At 47.2% G+C, this 18179-nt stretch overlaps 1 protein-coding gene across 1 annotated transcript in view; it reads right to left on the bottom strand.

Moving 5' to 3' along the window:
• The window catches only part of LOC142574602 (protein I'm not dead yet-like), a 72936-nt gene that overhangs the window by 942 nt on the left and 53815 nt on the right, over positions 1 to 18179 (bottom strand). The window contains exons 8-9 of the mRNA XM_075683647.1: positions 11246 to 11353; positions 4999 to 5176 (exon numbers count right to left, since the gene is read on the bottom strand). Of these exons, the coding sequence (XP_075539762.1) occupies positions 4999 to 5176; positions 11246 to 11353 (286 nt within the window). The remainder of the gene's footprint in view (positions 1 to 4998; positions 5177 to 11245; positions 11354 to 18179) is intronic.

Raw genomic sequence — 18179 nt, 5'->3', positions numbered from 1 at the left:
GAGTTCCTATATTACGCAGTGTTGCGCAAAGAACGCATGTAACAAGGTTATTATGTACTTATGCATAATATCGGCAAGAAAAGGAGGAAAATAAAGTGATATATATATATATATATATATATATATATATATATATATATATATATATATATATATATATATATATATATATATATATATATATATATATATATATATATATATATATATATATGGACTTAGCGACCAGTAACAATGCATGTACGGTTGCGAGCACAGGTTTCCTGACTACAGATGCCGCGAACATTTTATTACCTTGAAATTGGCTGACGGGCAGTTCGGTATTAAAATGGCTAAAACGTTATACATTATTACATATATGGCGCCACCCAGCCTTTCCACCTCAGTCCAAACGGATAGCCATTTCTGACCCCTCGGCTGCCTTCACAGGAAGTGACTGTGTGCACAGGCTTTCGCTGTACCCTTCATCTTTACCTAGGCAGCAAAACACGCGTCTTCATTTATTTCGCGCCATAGCATCTGGTATAAAAATGCTATGACGTCGATTGAGAGTCGAGAGGCCTTTCGAGACACGTAAATCAAGCCTACACCGTGGGCGCTGCGAATAGCCACAAATGCAGCCATGGAGTCGCTATTCCAGACTAAGCGTCGAATGCCGCCATTTTTTTCAATGCGCCCTCTTGCCAGCTCTGATTCGCTCACGGGCTTGCTTCGGCCTCTCTTATTGGCTCGTAATGGCGCCATTCCAGAACTTGGCAATATGGCGGTACCAGCCGATTACCGCGACGGCATATACCCCTGGAGAAAAGTCGTGACGCTTGCGACCAGCGCCGTACCATGTCACGCGGCTTCATGTGTCCGAGGTGGTAGACGATGGCGTTGGTGGGCGTGGCGGCGGGCAGCATGAAGGAGAAGGAGCAGCACACCGCCACGGGCAGGGCGTAGTACAACGGGTGGTTCTTCGTTAGCACGGCCTGCGCGTTCGTTTACGGCGTCGGTAGATACTATAAGTACATACGGCTGTTCGGAGCGAGGTGTTTGGACGTCACTCTTTAAAACATCAAATTGATTTCTCGGGTTTTATGTGCACAAACCACGATGTCATTATTAACTACGCCGTAGTGGGGCACTGAAGATTAATTTTCGACCACGTGTCGTTGTTTCTCGTTTTCTTTTAACGTGCACGCAATGTACGGTACGCGGGCGTTTCCTTTTTTTTTTTGTCATGTAAACCACCCCATGGAAATCCTTCCCACGCTGTCGGGAATCGAACCCATAAACTGTGCATCAAATATGTCGCGAAGAAAATTGGTTCCTTGCAAATGCTTATAAGAGTCTAAGGGTTACTACTGTCATGTCAGAAACCGGCACAGGCGTCTTGCGCGTCTTTCTCAAGACATTGACAAACATACTTTCAAATCAGTGGCGCTGTCAGATGCTGGAACACGGTGCACGTGCCCCCCCCCCCCATCGCCTTTCCCTTCCGCGTCCGATGTCCAGTGGATGGCGCCGAAACTGTCCACCGCTCCACCCCCCCCCCCCCAAAAAAAAGGGATTTCTGGCTGCGCCACTGTTCCAAAGGATAAGATACTTCCTAGGCGCGAAGTCGCGAGTGCGATATTCAGTCGTGGAGAACACATTCCAAGGGGAGAGAAATTTAAATACTGCTCGTGTGCCCCACTTGAAGTGCCCCACTCTGAATGTGGCGAAATATCATGTATTTCAAAAGTTGCACTTGCGAATACGCACCAGCTATGGGAAGAGCTGCTACGCATTACTTTTTGTTCGCAGTGGAAAACATGCAAGGACGCATATTGTTTTTTCTACAAAGGAGCTTGAAAGGAGCTTCTACAAAGAAGCTTGAAATTCCCGAATTACGAGGCTTTGCACATTAAGGAGTGAAGCACATGTGTTTACGTATCAGCAGGACTCGGCCCGGGGATGTCACCTGTACACGTATTGCAATACGATATAGCAGCGTGCGCTGACATTTTCTTGACGTCTTCTTGCCCGAAGGAGCATGACTTTAAATGGTAAATATCGCAGACGCAACGAGCGCGTTGCGTCTGTGATGTGATAGCGCACAATATGGTAGTTGTATGAAACAACAACTAAATTATGTTGAGCGGCCATTGTTACAATGTCTTTTTTAGCGATACAACGCTTAGTCAATTTCTTAAACGATCTGCTTCAAGCTTCGAAGGAATACTCGAAAATAACCATTCCAATATGTGATCTTTATATCGGATTCGTATGCGCGCACCGACAATATGAGAAACTCTGGCCATGCTTCCTTCGACATTTTTCTTTTCTTCTTAGCAAGCGTCGAAATGCTGAAGTGAACGAGTTATTTGGTTGAAACATATATACGGACAGGAAGTTGCTGATTGTTCGTTGCGTGGAGTTGCGATTTGTTCATGCAGTGAGACGTGCTCGCTATATATGTACCCGCCGTACGAGCGCTGCCAATGAATTTGCCAATGGATATTTTCAAGATGACCGTTTCGTCTAGTCATTAAGGCTGTACAAGTATTTTTTTCTACCGTAGTAGAAGCGGCTAGGGCTAGCGAGCAGCAAATGAGTGCGGGAAGCCGTCTCCGTACATCGGTGGCTATTATGTTGCGCAACTGCGCTCGAGGTGGCGAGTTCGATCCCCACCGTGTTGGTCGCGTTCCGATAAGGGCGGAATGCAAAAATGCTCCTTTATACCATGCATTTCGTGCACGTTAAATAACCCCGGGTGGCCAGAATGAATTCGGAGTTGCCTGCTATACGGCATGCCCCATATTCAATCTGACACGTGGATTTGGAAACGTAGCACCCCAGAATTTAGTTTTGAATGAGCGCAAGCACCCAGACAGAGCGAGAAGTATTCGTTCTCGTTTATGGCGGCCGGCCGAGACCGCCTGTTTGAGCAGCGCTTCAGGTTCAAAGCCCACGTATCTCGAATGTCTAAATATTATCTGGTATCGCTGCACTTCGTTACACCTGCTCTCATTCAATTTACTGGCATAAGACCACTGCACATAGCTAACCCCGAGCAGCAGACATGTCACTGAAACCGCTCTTTCCTATCCCGCCGTTTCTTCATATCGTTTCGCGTCTTTTTGTAGCATAACCGTGTCTGCTGGGCCACATCTGTTAGCGTGCTGCGTTCCGTGCACTGTCACCTCGGTTGATTTTTTTTTCTAGATGCACTGGGAGCCACAGAAGTCTTTCAAGAAATCTAATACATCTACAAAGCAATAATTTCTCGCCCGTCTTTCTGTCCGCGATACAGCAGGTAGCCCTTAATCATGCAAACCTGAGCCCAACCATAATGTTTACGAAAAAAACACGTCAACTCTTAAAGGTTTCTTTCTTAGCACTTCTATTGCAGCACCCAGGAAAACGAGTTTCTTGCTTCAGTATGCCGTCACTATGCTGCCATCGAAAGTCTGGGTGCATTCGGCATTCCGCACGTATCCGTGCGCCAAGAAAACCGGATCACTACAGCTACAAACTTGCAATACGGCAGCAGTGACGTAGCCCAATTCGGGCGAGATCGGTCTCTTACCCTTGTATTCAGAAATGAATCTTAACTTGAAGCCCATGCTTGACTTGATATAAGCGACGCTTGGTGAGAATACGCCCAAGACGCTCATTGCGTTTCCTTTGGTGCATTCACGACAGGCGTCATTTAAATCAACTCAAGCGCGGGCTTCAAGTTAAAGATGCATTTCTGAATACGGGGGTTAGTGGTGGAGCGTCTGTCTAGGCTGTCACACGTGCAGTGTAGGTCAAAGATTCGAAAGCCGCATGGCCGAACCTGGGGCCGTAGAACGCAAAAATATATTCCTTTCTGACTTTATTCCAATCTCCTGACGTCACATCTACGTAACTGCAGATGCAAGCATCGAGCAGTGACTCGCAGCGTTGATTGAACAGCACAATCAAACGCTCTCGCATTTACAGGTGGTCACTTTGCTTTGAAAGCAAACAGCATAGACTACCTCAAAAGGTTTCTTCTTATGGGACTGGTAGAGAGAGAGAGAGAAGGAGATTCTTGAATATGGGAAGGAAAGGTTGGGGTAAAGTGCAGCGCAGTAACTGTCTCTCAGCAGAGGACACCTCAACCGCGCCAAGAGACGAGAAACACGCACAAGTGGAAAGGGTTTCGGTGGATCGCAGCTAACGCAGTGAGAGTAGGTAAACGGGTGAGGAAGGAGGTGTCAGCGTCTGCGAATGGTTTGTAGACAGTACCAGAACTATCGGTAGGTAGCAATTCTTTATTGCTTTCGTTGGGACAGTTGGCACAATCTGGAGGCCGTATCCAAAGGCTTATATTATGGCGATATGGACGCGTATTATTGGTAAAGGCATCGTTGTTCCTGATATTTGTTTAATACGCAGCAGGAACTGTTGTACCTACCAGATCAATGACGACGGGTATCATTAGCGAGCTAACGGCCGAGTTGCTGGCCAGCTCGCTCATGAACGACGCCAGCAGGCAGAGCGCCGACAGCACGAGCTTGCTTGGCACCGACTCGAGAACGGCCAGCGTGGTGGCCACCGTGTGGGAGAGGCCACTTTTCTGGAACAAATCAACAGTGCGCGTCAGTGGTATTGATGTTCATCTCGAGTCAGGTGCCGCGAGCACCACACGTGGGATTCGTGCGGCCTGCCGATCTCGCGTTCGAGACTCCGCTACGGAACCGTGGGTGGCGTCGTCCCGGAATGCGGACCACACCACTATACCGACGAGGAAACAACCCTTACGAGACGGCTGGAACGCGATCTCCGACGCTGTTTGCAACACGATTCAAGCGGGCAACGTAAGGTTGAATATTTAAGGCATTCCGCGAGGCGCTGCAGCGTCCGCCAGAGGTTAATTAACTGCGCTGCGTCGGCACGAATGTGTCAAAGTGGCGCGCTATAGTAAACGCGACGCACTGACATGGCGTTCACCACGAACTTTCCTGTTGTGTCACACTGCATCATCGCATGATTCTCTCTCACCTTGGACGCTTCGGCGAGAGTCATGCCGCCGCAGATGACCAGCACGGTGCCCCAGGAGACGCGGCTGTTGACCTCATCCCAGGTCAGGATGGGAACCGTTTCGTTGATGGTCGGGTTGCGTGGAATCACAAACAGCAGCACGGACACCAACACCATCGGCACTGACGCCCGGATGTACCTTCAGAGACACGCCGTTATAATTATACATGAGCACATGTGCACCAATAAAAAAATAAAAGTAAAGAAATAAACAAAAAAACGCGCTTTTTTGACCAAACGCACTGTAGTGTGGGCATAAAATCTTGCTGGTCGGCAATTTTCCCACACTGACAGTTACATGTCTACCTTTGCAATGGATATTTTCACATAGTATACACACTTTTATTTAGCATTGATGACCTTGTGTACAAGGATTCCCTGTTTTGTGCAGTGCAACTGACACCGTTCCCTTTGTGCGCTATGGTCTCTCTGTGGTGTATGAGAGATCGGTGCGCGGTATCCTAAAGAACCTAAGTCTGCTAAGATTAGGCGCACATTAAAAAACCCCAGGTGCCCAAATTGATCCCGAGCGCTCCGATACGGCATGCATATGAGCCCCCATATTTTTTGGGACGTTGAGCCCAATTATTCATTGATTCAGCAAATTGTTGCTCAATTAATAATTGGGCTTCGCGTAAATCACACGAGAATTTCTAGAGCAAAATGTGAGAAAAGTTGCCGATCTCCACTTTATTTTATGCAAAATGCGACGTAAATAACTTCGTTTGGTTCACTTCAATCGACGCATTATAGAGCGAAAGTGTTACGTCATGGGAGCTTGTACCTGTTCACACTCGCGGTGATTTATTTGCAGTGCTTTAAGTGTCGAAGCCACCGTAGTCCTCCATAAAGCAAGCAACAAAATCTCAATAAAGAAAGGCGTCAGGCAGGGAGATACGATATCTCCAATGCTATTCACAGCGTGTTTACAGGAGGTATTCAGAGATCTGGATTGGGAAGAATTGGGGATAAAAGTTAATGGAGAATACCTTAGTAACTTGCGATTCGCTGATGATATTGCCTTGCTTAGTAACTCAGGGGACCAATTGCAATGCATGCTCACTGACCTGGAGAGGCAAAGCAGAAGAGTCGGTCTAAAAATTAATATGCAGAAAACTAAAGTAATGCTTAACAGTCTCGGGAGAGAACAGCAATTTACAATTGGCAGCGAGGCACTGGCAGTCGTAAGGGAATACATCTACTTAGGGCAGGTAGTGACGGCGGATCCGGATCATGAGACGGAAATAATCAGAAGAATAAGAATGGGCAGGAGTGCGTTTGGCAGGCATTCCCAAATCATGAACAGCAAGTTGCCGTTATCCCTCAAGAGAAAAGTATATAATAGCTGTGTCTTACCAGTACTCACCTACGGGGCAGAAACCTGGAGGCTTACGAAAAGGGTTCTACTCAAATTGAGGACGACACAACGAGCTATGGAAAGAAGAATAATAGGTGTAACGTTAAGGGATAAGAAAAGAGCAGATTGGGTGAGGGAACAAACGCGAATTAATGACATCTTAGTTGAAATCAAGAAAAAGAAATGGGCATGGGCAGGACATGTAATGAGGAGGGAAGATAACCGATGGTCATTAAGGGTTACGGACTGGATCCCAAGAGAAGGGAAGCGTAGCAGGGGGCGGCAGAAAGTTAGGTGGGCGGATGAGATTAAGAAGTTTGCAGGGACGGCATGGCCGCAATTAGTACATGACCGGGATTGTTGGAGAAGTATGGGAGAGGCCTTTGCCCTGCAGTGGGCGTAACCAGGCTGATGATGATGATGATGAAGTGTCGAAGTGTTTGCAGTGCCTGAAGCGTCGAGTTTGATGTACTGGGTTACCCCAACGGAACCATGGAAATAAATCATGATCGAACGACTAAGTGATTGATTGATTGGATTGATTGATTGATTGATTGATTGACTGACTGACTGACTGACTGACTGATTGACTGATTGATTGATTGATTGATTGATTGATTGATTGATTGATTGATTGATTGATTGATTGATTGATTGATTGATTGATTGATTGAAGGACGTCGTTTGTGTGAGACCAAGACGGTACATTATCGAAAAAGCTCTACAGCAATCATTTATGTAGCACCAGATCTTCAACGCCAATGACTGGAAACATTAGAGCGGTGTTCTACCGCGAAGCTGTTATGGTTCGCCTATTCGTCCGTCCGTCCGTTTGTCTCTCGGTCGCCTGTACGCCGAAAGCTAATCCGGCGCAGCCCCGTGCACATGCGCGCGGTTAGCCAACACCACCTAGATAGCACAAGGCCTGTTTACTCCGATTTATTACGTCATGCTCCCTGGCCCGAAATTTTCATTGAAAAGGCTGACGTGATGAAAGTGGTGACGCCAAAATCACTGTTGCCTTCTCGGGAGCATCCCCATAAGATTCTATGGCAGTCGAGCCAGGTAACATGATGTCATGAATCGGAGTGAAAAGGCCTTGTCCTCGTGTCCGATTAGCTGCACCAGTTGTGACGTCATTCCTCTCCGTCGCACCCGAGCGGGCACGCAGTAGTTTCTCTCCCGCTCCGAAATGGTTAGGCCACGCGTCCACGTACTCCTGAGGGGCAGGCAGCTTTCGATCAGCAAGGCCGCGAGCAGAACCGGGAACGAGCTTGTCTACGCCGTGCCGATGCTGCAGCCCCCGCAGAAGAACAGGCTCGTGCAGCCGAGCGCAAGCAGCAACTGCGTACCGAGGATCCGGCAGCCTACCAAGACGTCGTTGAATGAACCGTCGGGATTAACCAAGTGATAAACACCGGGGCCATACGTTTCACCTTCGCTGGTTAACCATCCGTACGGAGTGCGGCGGTTTTTTTAGAGGCTACTCGTATAGCATTTTGTGCGATGTAAGAAGAAGTGTCTGTGAAACACACTAACTTACAGGGGATGAAGTTGTCAAATTTGGCCGGAGAATGATGTTTACTAAGAGTGTGAACACGTTTTAATTGCTGTCTCTTGTGCAGCGTTATTTCTTGCATTCCCCATAAACCATTCCATTGCGCGGTCATTAGCCCGATGGCCATCGGGCGGCGCTGCGAGGCGCCCGTACACGGAATGTAGGTGGAGACAGAATGAACGAAGATGTAAAAAAGCTGGCAAGCAAGTACATGCTAATTAAGTGTACGTAAACAAACATGACTCGTAAAATGTACGTGAGAGAAACAAAGACTTCAATTTGGATGCAAAGGATAGAAACAAGAAGACCGTGGATATTTATAAAAACAAAACAAAAAATAAATTCGAAAGGAAAATTTGTGCGATAACGCAAAGGGGAGTGCCTTGCTATTTGAAGCCCGAGCTGGTTACCTAAGGAGGAAAAAATATCTAGGAGAAAATAAAAATATGCGCCCCAGAATTAGGCATGGGGGTGGTGCAAGAAAAAAATAGAAACGACTATTCACATCTTAATGGCATGCCAAGATGTTGACCCAGCGAGACTAGTAGGTAGGTAGACATTCCAGAAGTATTTTGATTCAAAGAATAAGGAAGGGGAATAACTGGTCAGCAGTCGAAATAAGTAAGAGACGATAAGAGTATCGGTGGAAGAAAGGCAGGGAAGAGATTGATAGAACCGGAGTCATTGCAATTGTAGGTAACGGTACAGTAAAGTGACAGCGGCTTTAAATACAAAAGTGAAGATCGAGATCAGATAGGTAAAATGCCAGATAGTGATAGATGTAGTAAAAACTGATTAAATCAAGCAGGCTAGGGGACGATTTGAACCTGTCCAGTTTTAAAGGGGATGCCAGTAAACATCATAATGACCCAAGGCACTTGGATCATTGCATGAACCTCTATGTTTCGCTAGCATGTCGCAGTATTGCGGGCGAGCTCCACTATTGGAAAAGCTGGCGCCACCGTCGGCGTGACGGGGCATGAGGGATCACGTGGCCAAAGCGGCCGCGTCGGCTGCTTCGGAAGCGCCGAAGCGAGCTGAAAACGAAAGTTTAAAGTCCCAGCTGCGCTGCGGTTTTGATTAAGTGGTGAGGCTTTACTGCCTTGAGTGTCTGCTTGACAACATTTGAAAGTACTATAATATGTAGTGGCTGCCTTTGGAGGCGTGCAGCATGGTAGGCTACTGCTGAGTGCCGCAGTGCCCGACGTACGCAACGGAGCCCGGGGTCAGCCTTATTCACACGTAGCCGCAGGACAAGGAGCTGCGTGAAGCCTGTCTCGCGAAACTTAGAACCGGCAGACAGCCATCGGCTACAACTCGGGTATGCCGCAAGCACAGACACGAGGAAGATTTGATACGGCGCCGGGACGGCGCGATGATGGTGAGTAGCAGAAAACGCGCACTGAGACGCTCGCCCGCGCCCACTGCCCGGCTAATGTCATGACGGTTTGGTCTATGAACTTGTTGACGCTAGATACTGGCAAGTTCACTGGAACGGGATGGAAGCGGTAAGACGCATATTTAAAATATGCATGGCATATGGTCATGTTTGTGCTGTGAATTAATGCACTGGATTACGAAAAAGAAGCAGAGGGAAATCGCCCGCTGAGAAAACCGATAAACATAATGTGCGACGCAAATTGAGAAATAATTTTGAAATGCCCAAGAATTTAGAAGACTAAAAAAGATTGAATCGTCGCGACGGCACATCACAGTCGCCGTAGGCGTAGAAGTCTATATAACGAAATTATTTTTGAACAGTTCTGATAGCGTCCACGCAGCAATGGTTGCTAGTGTACTGTCAAATGCTTACACGCTGTGGCCTAAAGCTCACGGCACGGTGCGAAAACGGGCTCACAGCGAAAGTAAAACATTGTGCGCGGACATAGATGCAGACAAGCATTCGGTCGCTGCGAACCTGTGCGATCGCTGCATTGAGGTTTCATTCTGTTATACTCCATTTCATTATACAGACAACCCACTATAAAAACGTATTTCCCATAGTTTACTCTCAGCATTTGCCTACCTGTCACGCAAGAAGCCGGTTCGGGAGACTCCCTCGCGGCAACCACGCGAAGTGGCGTTCACTGTACGTATTCAGTAAGGAGATAGCGTGTGTAAACGATTCTGTGCTTTCAGTTTGCCCAAGATTATTATATCGACAGTGAAACACTTCCCTCGTTTTGAAAGTTTTTACACAAATGTCCAGGAGGGCTGCCGCATGGTGTTCTTATTGAGCGCCGTAAGCGAAACCTATGAGGAGCGCGCCGCGTGATCCCTCATACCACGCAACGCAGGCGCTTTCGACAGATGGCGACTCCGTAAGTCCTCGCCCCCAATCCCTCCAGAGGTAAATGAAGACGTAGTTACCTTACCTGACGCCTTCGGCTTCAAAGGTAAGTGAGGAAATGTTAGTGAATCTGGTCGTAGGGAATATTAAAAGATGGCCGGAAACGGTGAACACAAAAAAGTACATTGCTGTTTATGGCAATAATTTTTGTTAAGGCTTGATGGCTTGTTAACACGAACTACCGTCGTTTCGGTGGGTCACTTCGACATGTCGTCCCGGACTGCCCAAAGTCAGACTGCTCAAAACGCTTCGTACGCACCAACGCTGATCGCCTGTAAGCAGCGCCACGCCATCGAATTCGTGACAGAGTCCAGGCCACCTGCTAATTAATCAGCTGAGCGACAATAAAGTCTTATCACTCTTTCTCTCTCTCTCTCTCTCTGTCTCGTTAGAGACGACAGCTTTAACACACACAACGTCCATCTAACCCAGAGCTTTTATAAATGCTCCGTAATTCGACATATATGAACTGATAGCTTACCGCTGTCTTTGACAAGTCTCCAGTCAACGCATTCTACTGGCACTGACGTATGGGGCTGAAACTAGGTATTTGACAAAAAAAAGAAACTTGAGAACAAGTGAAGGGCGATACAAACGTACAATGGAACGAAAAATGACAAGTGGAGCTTTAAGCCTAGGAAGGCAGCAGTTTCGATCGAGAACAAACGGGGGCAGCCCCTCTAGTTGGACCTGGGCAGGCATGTAATGCGTAGGACAGATAATAAGCACTAGTATGCAAGAGTTACAAAATGGCTTCCAATAGGAAGGAAATGGAGTTGAGGGTGTTGCTGAAAGAGGCCTTCGTATTGTAGTGGAGATAAATATACCGATGATGATGATTAGATGATGATGGCGGTGATTATATATAAACCGCAATTCTGCAACTTGTACAGAGTGCTACATTGCATTTCTAATGCGTGGATCCTTCGTGTGAGGCACGTACTGCGGTTCCGGAAACATTGAGGACCATCCGGGCAGGATCTGCGGCTTCATCGTGAGCAGTAGGAGCACCACCAGCACCACCATGAACACGACCGTTGCCTCCGCGAACCTGCAGAGCGGAAAGCGCCATCGGGTATTTAGTGTACTTTCACACACAGTTATTCCACAAAGTGTGAGCTCAACAGTAGGCGGAATCTATACGTAGTTTTCATGTGAGGTCACCGACACCGCTTCTAACCGTGCTGGTACGCAAACGTGGCTGTAGGATGCCGAGGGCTCCTGAGAAAGAAACCGTACACGTTGGCGGCGAGTATACAAATACAGCGTTTGTTTGCCTGCAACGCTGCCGCTTGTCACCACCCCATGTGTGTTCATCGCTTGCATAATGTCGTTCTGGCCGCTTGGCGCACCACTAGCACTTTTCTTTTCACTCGGAGCGCTCACTTGTTATGGCCATATCCATCCTTGTCTGGGCACTTAAAGGTTCCACCATAACGCATTTCGCAAGGTTCTTTTCCTGCCAGGAGAGGCTCTAATAGCTAGTTCTGTAACCGTGGTCTAGTTGTAGAGCACCCGCCTCATTGCAGGAGGCTGTGGGTTCGATTCCCACCGCTGCCGGGCACCCACTGGTTCAAATAGGCACAAGTGTATCCTGGCCAGGCGTACAGCTTTCTACAGAAGCAATACGCTTGGGAAAGGACCCTGTGCTCCAAATTCCCGTCAAAACCCTCGTGAGCACAAAAAAAAAAGGAAGTGATGTTGGCCGCTCCCATAGCGGCCATTTCCCACGTGACACCCTAAATGCACCTATTCAGGTGGAAATGCCTTCGGGTTGAGGACAAGCACCCCTTTCTTAGCATTGAGGTCCCATGATGGCCGAGCACCAGGCCAGGAGCGCGCTTGTACCTGTTTCATCGGTAGGCACCTGGTGGCAGCACTAGCCTCCCACAACCGCGGTAGATGCTCTTCAACAAAGGACATCTGTGGTTGGACAAGAGGCACCTAGAGACAACTCGTGATTCTTTATTGGGCCCCTCTTTTGCGATAAGAGCCCCCACGATAAACCGAGCACTAGGCCAGGGAACATCTCCACCAATTAGAAAAAAGCGGTGGGGTTTCCGGAAGCAGCGGGATTGAACTCTGTGCCTCCTGCGTACGAGACGGTAGCTCTACTGCTAGGCCACCGCTGCTGATGATGGCAAACTCAGGGTCTCGGAATAACGTGTCTGACATAGTAATACTCTGCTCGGGTACGTAATGAACTGTAGAGGAGTAACGCATCACCCGAATGCGGAAGCATCGCATTCGGGGTGGCAACTCGCCCATGTTGGATTTTCTTAGTAGTGACGCCAACGGCTTGTGCTCTGTCTGTAGCGAAAAATGTAAACCTCACAAGTACTTGAACATTCCGCAGACTCATGTCAGTACCAAATACTTCTTTTCAATTTGTGCAAACCAGTAGGGAGTCAGTCGCCTTGACTCGAAAATGAGCGCTACGAGTTCTTCATTTTCTTGTTCTCGAAGGACCGCTCTTAGGCTGTGGGACGATGTGTCAGCGGATACGACAGTACAAGCTGTTGTGTGGTTCTTCGGTAGGCAGGTGTCTGACGAGGTCGCTTTAATATTTTCGAAAGCAGCCTACCGTAACACGGACTAGTTCTACTATAGGTTCTTTCGAAGTTCACTCAGAGTTGCAGCAGTGTCGGAGACTTCTGGAAGAAAGCGCGCAGCATGGTTCACCAGCCCAAGAAGTCTTCGAATTGTTGATGCATTTGGGCTGTCGGCAGAAACTCGATTAGTTCTGCCTTCTTAGAGTCTGGACTTATTTCATGTAGTGATATTCATCGACCGCGACTTTAAGAAACATAACCTTTTCCAAGCACAGGCAGCATTCTTCCTTATTGAACGTTATGCCAAGGCCGGCGAATCTCTGTAGGTAGCCTTCAGGCGCCCATCATGCTCTTCTTTTGGCTCGTAATGACCCATATGTGCGTAGTATCCTACATGCTAGTACACTCCTTGTGTTCGCTATTACTCCACACATTTCTTTTAGGAAAGCTAGAGGCTCCTAGTCTGTATATATATATATATATATATATATATATATATATATATATATATATATATATATATATATATATATATATATATATATATATATATATATATATATATATATATATATAAACAAGAAGGAAGGGGGTTTACCGAGGGGTTCGATTATTAATCACACCATAAGAAGCCAACTAACAATGACACCATAGACAACGTAAGGGAAATTACTTGCACTTACGAAATAATTTACATCAATGATAAATTAAAGGAAATTGAGGTGGATGAAAAAACAACTTGCCGCAGGTGGGGAACGATGCCACGTCTTCACATTACGCGTCTTCACATTGAGCTGCCGCGGCGCCGTTTTCCATCCACTTTCTTGGGTATTTATGTTTACTACTAGAACTAACCCTGGGAGTGTTAGCCAGCGCCAGCACTCACAGACCGGCTGCGGACCGGACGGCAGAAAGGATGTGGAACATCCTTTCTGCCGCCAGTGTCACGAGTATGTGATCTTTCTGGGTGAAGGCAACCAGTCAGTAAACCTGCACATGCTACCTGAAGGCATCAATGTTGCCGGATTCGAAACCCTCATTATGTAATAAACAAGAAGAAAGGGGGTTAACCGAGGGGGCCCGATTTTTATTAATCATATTATAAGAACCCGACAAACAATGACACCATAGACAACATAGGGGAAATTACCTGTACTCAGTAAATGAATCAAGGAAATGATAATTTAATGGAAATTAAAGTGGATGAATATATTTATCTGCTAACATTGATAAGTTTTACCACAATTTGATTATGAGGCGCGCCGTAGTTGGGGACTCCGGATGAATCTTGGCCCCGTGCCCCTATTGCACGGCACAGGGGGTGCAACATGTAAGACACTAGGCAGATTGGGTGCGATTTTCTGAACGTATAGTAATGATGGCGCCAGGAATGCTACAAAATTGAGACTAATACCCCTGTCAAGCAGGCAAGTGCTATTATGGTGAGTGCACTCGGATTTAAGTGCGGTTTCCCAAATCTAAACGTCGTAAGCGGAGTGTACTCGCAAAGAGTCCACTCCGGTAGGAGTGCTCTCACGGAACGCACTCTGCTGACCGAGTGCGCACCCTCGCCGCCAGCGCGTTGCAACGATACAAAATGTAATGCACAGAAAAAGGACACAGAATTTCATTCTTTCTGTTGAACAGCTTTCAACAAAATAATCAGAACAGAACTCGCCGATATTCTGTTCTAGCAGGATCAAATACCGCCTCGTCGCGCGCCACCATCTTGCTCTGGATTGGCTAGGCATTCGTCGTGGCCGGCCTTGTAACGCTCTTATAATGAAACTATTTTCGGTTTTGTTGAGTAAATATAGATTAAGATTGTTTTTATTTATAATAAAACTAAAGCAATCGCTTTTTAGAAGGTTTTTTATTTTTATTTTAATCAACATCTTCAAAAAACATGGTTTTAGTCTGTCGCCGTTTTTTTTTTTTTTTTTACTGCGAGTGCGCTCTGTTTTGCCGCTTAGCACCGCGTAACCCAAAGTGTCACTCAAGGTCCCGAAGTGCACTACCCGCAAGTGCACTTAACTTGCCCGCTGGACACGGGTATAACGTAATCAAGAATTTGTGTATCTCAGATAAACTGTATTGTTAGTTTTTGTTAGGAGAAGACAAAATCCTTGCTCAGCCTCTTCCAAACAAAGCTTCACAAAGGATGAATGTAATTTTGAGCCAAACTAACGCTCATGATGAGGTGACCTCAACCGTCTATATTATTCCGCCTGAAAGATACACAGCGGTGGTAAGTAATGACGAAATCATCGATCAATACGCCACCAGCACGAACCATTCACCGGACGGCACTTTTACAGCTTTCAATTGCCTAGTTGAATGCGATTCTTAGGTAATCGTCCATAATGTAAGTGCTACAAAACTGTTTCAGTCGCCTATAACGTTGAAGTTGCGGAAGGCAAACGGATGGGAAGAAAAAGCGATTCAAATGTCGCTGTAAAAATTCAACATCTCTTATAACGACACAATACTAACAAAGATAACGTGGACAGACTTCACCAATGCATCGTAGTGTGCTGCATTGTCATAAAGGCAAGAAGTGGTATTCTTCGCTAATTCGCCTTTTTGATGCGTGTTTCAACAATGCGTTGCAGCTGTAAAGCGTGAAATGCTAACTTGATAACATTACAAGGTAATCGTTAAAAACAGAAAATTGATTTCGCTCGTTCGACAATATTGTGACTACGCAGAACAAACGAATTATTTATTTCTACTGCCACAAGAAAACTAGCACGTGTTGTAAAAAAATTGACATAATAGCTCGTACAAGATGATTTACACTTTATCACACCTGATAAGGAGCGCATTTATCTAGTGTCCGATAAGCAAGAGGGCTCAAAGCCGGCAGTTACGACAAATTTTTGTCAAGAACTACAGAAACTACATTGTAAAGCCTCAAAAATTGGTTGTATAAAAAATTGCCGACGATTACGTTACTTCCTAATGCGAAATTTGAGCGCAGCAAATAAGCTGTTTCACCTTTTCGATAGATTGAGGCAAAGAAATCTAGCAACACATGTATGCGCTATCACATAATTTTTTTTTTATTTTTCACACGTATTCCTTTAACAAAGACTCCACTAACAGTTCTTGACAGTCATGAAGGAAGCTTTGTGGTCGGAGAAATAGACTGATATATGTTCGACTTGGTACACCAATGCTTGATTCTCAAAGACGAGATGTATACAAGTGCCTCGCGAGGTTGTCACAGCCGTGGGACGCGTTACGAGCGAGAGGAACGGGATGTTCTCCCGCATAAGTGTTAGGAAATTGCTGTTTGTCTTTATGTCAAGCCGCCACCGATCTGGCTCTCTGATTGCCACCGCACAGGGCGAACGGCAGCGGCAATTTCGGCTCGGGCGGTGCACATATACAGATCCGCCGCCACCGATCTGGCTCTCTGATTGCCACCGCACAGGGGTTGCATTGGAGGAGGAGCGAAGAAAGGAACTAAGTTCGAGCCGGCGCTTTCACAACCGGAGACTCGCAGGAAGAGGGGGGAGGGGGCGGCGTGTACACCCAGCGGCAAACGATGGGGGCAGAAGCGCGCGCAGCAAGCGGACAACACGATAAAGGGAGGAGGGAAGAGATAGCAGCGACTGACTGATGCCGCTGACGCCGATAGTGAGTCAACCCCAGCTGCGGAGTTGGTTTCAGGGACAATGAATAACCGGCGCGTCGGCAACTGAAGAGCACCCTATCCGCCACACAAGAACAGGGGGGGGGGACCCTTTCCTCCTCTTTCTGCATGGCGGCGACGGTGTTCTATGCAGTCACGTTATCTTGACTCTCTAGCGGCGTCAGCGGCATCCAGCGGTATCAGTCGATCGCTGCTAGCGCTGGGGGGATGAAAGGGGGGCGGAGCTGGTTACGAGGCCGACGACGACGCCGACGCGAAACCCAGGAACGGACGCCAAAGAGCTGCGCTCTAAAATTATTTTTCATACTGGAACTTGCCAAAGTTTAGACAAATATGGGACAAACAAGGATATCATCCATCATATTCGCTACTGCGGGAAGACCCCCCAAGTACTTCGGACGCCATCTGAATGACATCAGGAGGAAAGACACGTGACCATAACATCATCGTCCGAAATGTGTAACAAGCGTGATACGCTCTTGACTGTCCACAGTCAGATTCATCTGGCGAAAGCTAGAAATGACGGCAAGCTTGAAGTACTTGGCTTCTCCCATGTTAGCCCGATGCTTCCTCCACCGCCGTTAAACATGTAATCGTCTTTGAGTTGGTTAGATCGACACAGATATGAATGTCGTCAGACTGCTTTTGTGCAGGAACAACAGGCACGCACCAGTCAGTTGGGTTCTTCACTTTTCTGATAATTTCTTCAGTTTCCAGGCACCTCAGCGCGTTCTGAATTGCTGACCTCATATGTAATGTGTTAGGATTGGGGGGCTCAATCCCATCGCTCGTAACCCGTTGTCAAGATTGGAGTCCGGCATGAATTCGAAGGTAGCTGGCCCATGCCGTCGTCTAACTTATCCACGCTGAGGACATTGATGAAGGGAAGGACCGCTTCTCATCGAGAACGAGGAATATGGGTTTATTTACAGTATTTACATGCAGTTCATCAGTCTAGCATGACTGCGAGAGAAAGTACGTCAGTCTAACACGACTGCTTGAGAGAGTGTGTGTAGCATCTGCACAACAGCGGTTTATAAACACTCGGTCCCCCCCTTGATTCCAAGGGGACGGAAACGTTCGTCCAGTCATTGTAAACACGCCGCCTCTCTCCGGGACGGCTTACACACACACACACACACACACACACACACACACACACACACACACACACACACACACACACACACACACACACACACACACACACACACACACACACACACACACACGCACGCACGCACGCACGCACGCACACAGGTTCACGGTTCGGAACCGACGCCACAAGGACTTCGTAGAACTCGGGGCTGACCCCCGCAGCGCGGCCGGGTGTCCCTTTGTCTTGTGTCTCGGACGGCGCGCGGCAAGGAGCCGCAGCCGACGTTCCCGCAGCATCTCCCCCGCTCGCGGCCTACCCGGTTGGCGGTATCGTCTGTATACAGGCGGTATACAGACGATCGTGTATAATCATATAATAATCGTATATAATCGTAAATATAATCGTATACAGGCGGTATCGCCTGTATACGAATATATTTTCTGGTGTTCCAAACATAATTTAATAACCTAACGCAACACTCCTTCTCATAGCATCCATTTAGAACGAATCGATAGAGATTCTAATATCGTTTGAAAACTTGACTGGCTTTATCCATGTCTCAATTTGG

Source organism: Dermacentor variabilis, chromosome 3, assembly GCF_050947875.1.
Source record: "Dermacentor variabilis isolate Ectoservices chromosome 3, ASM5094787v1, whole genome shotgun sequence".
In the NCBI taxonomy this organism is placed as follows: Eukaryota; Metazoa; Arthropoda; class Arachnida; order Ixodida; family Ixodidae; genus Dermacentor; species Dermacentor variabilis.
The sequence above is the reverse complement of the archived record's forward strand: the minus strand, read 5'-3'. Positions and strand labels throughout refer to the sequence as shown.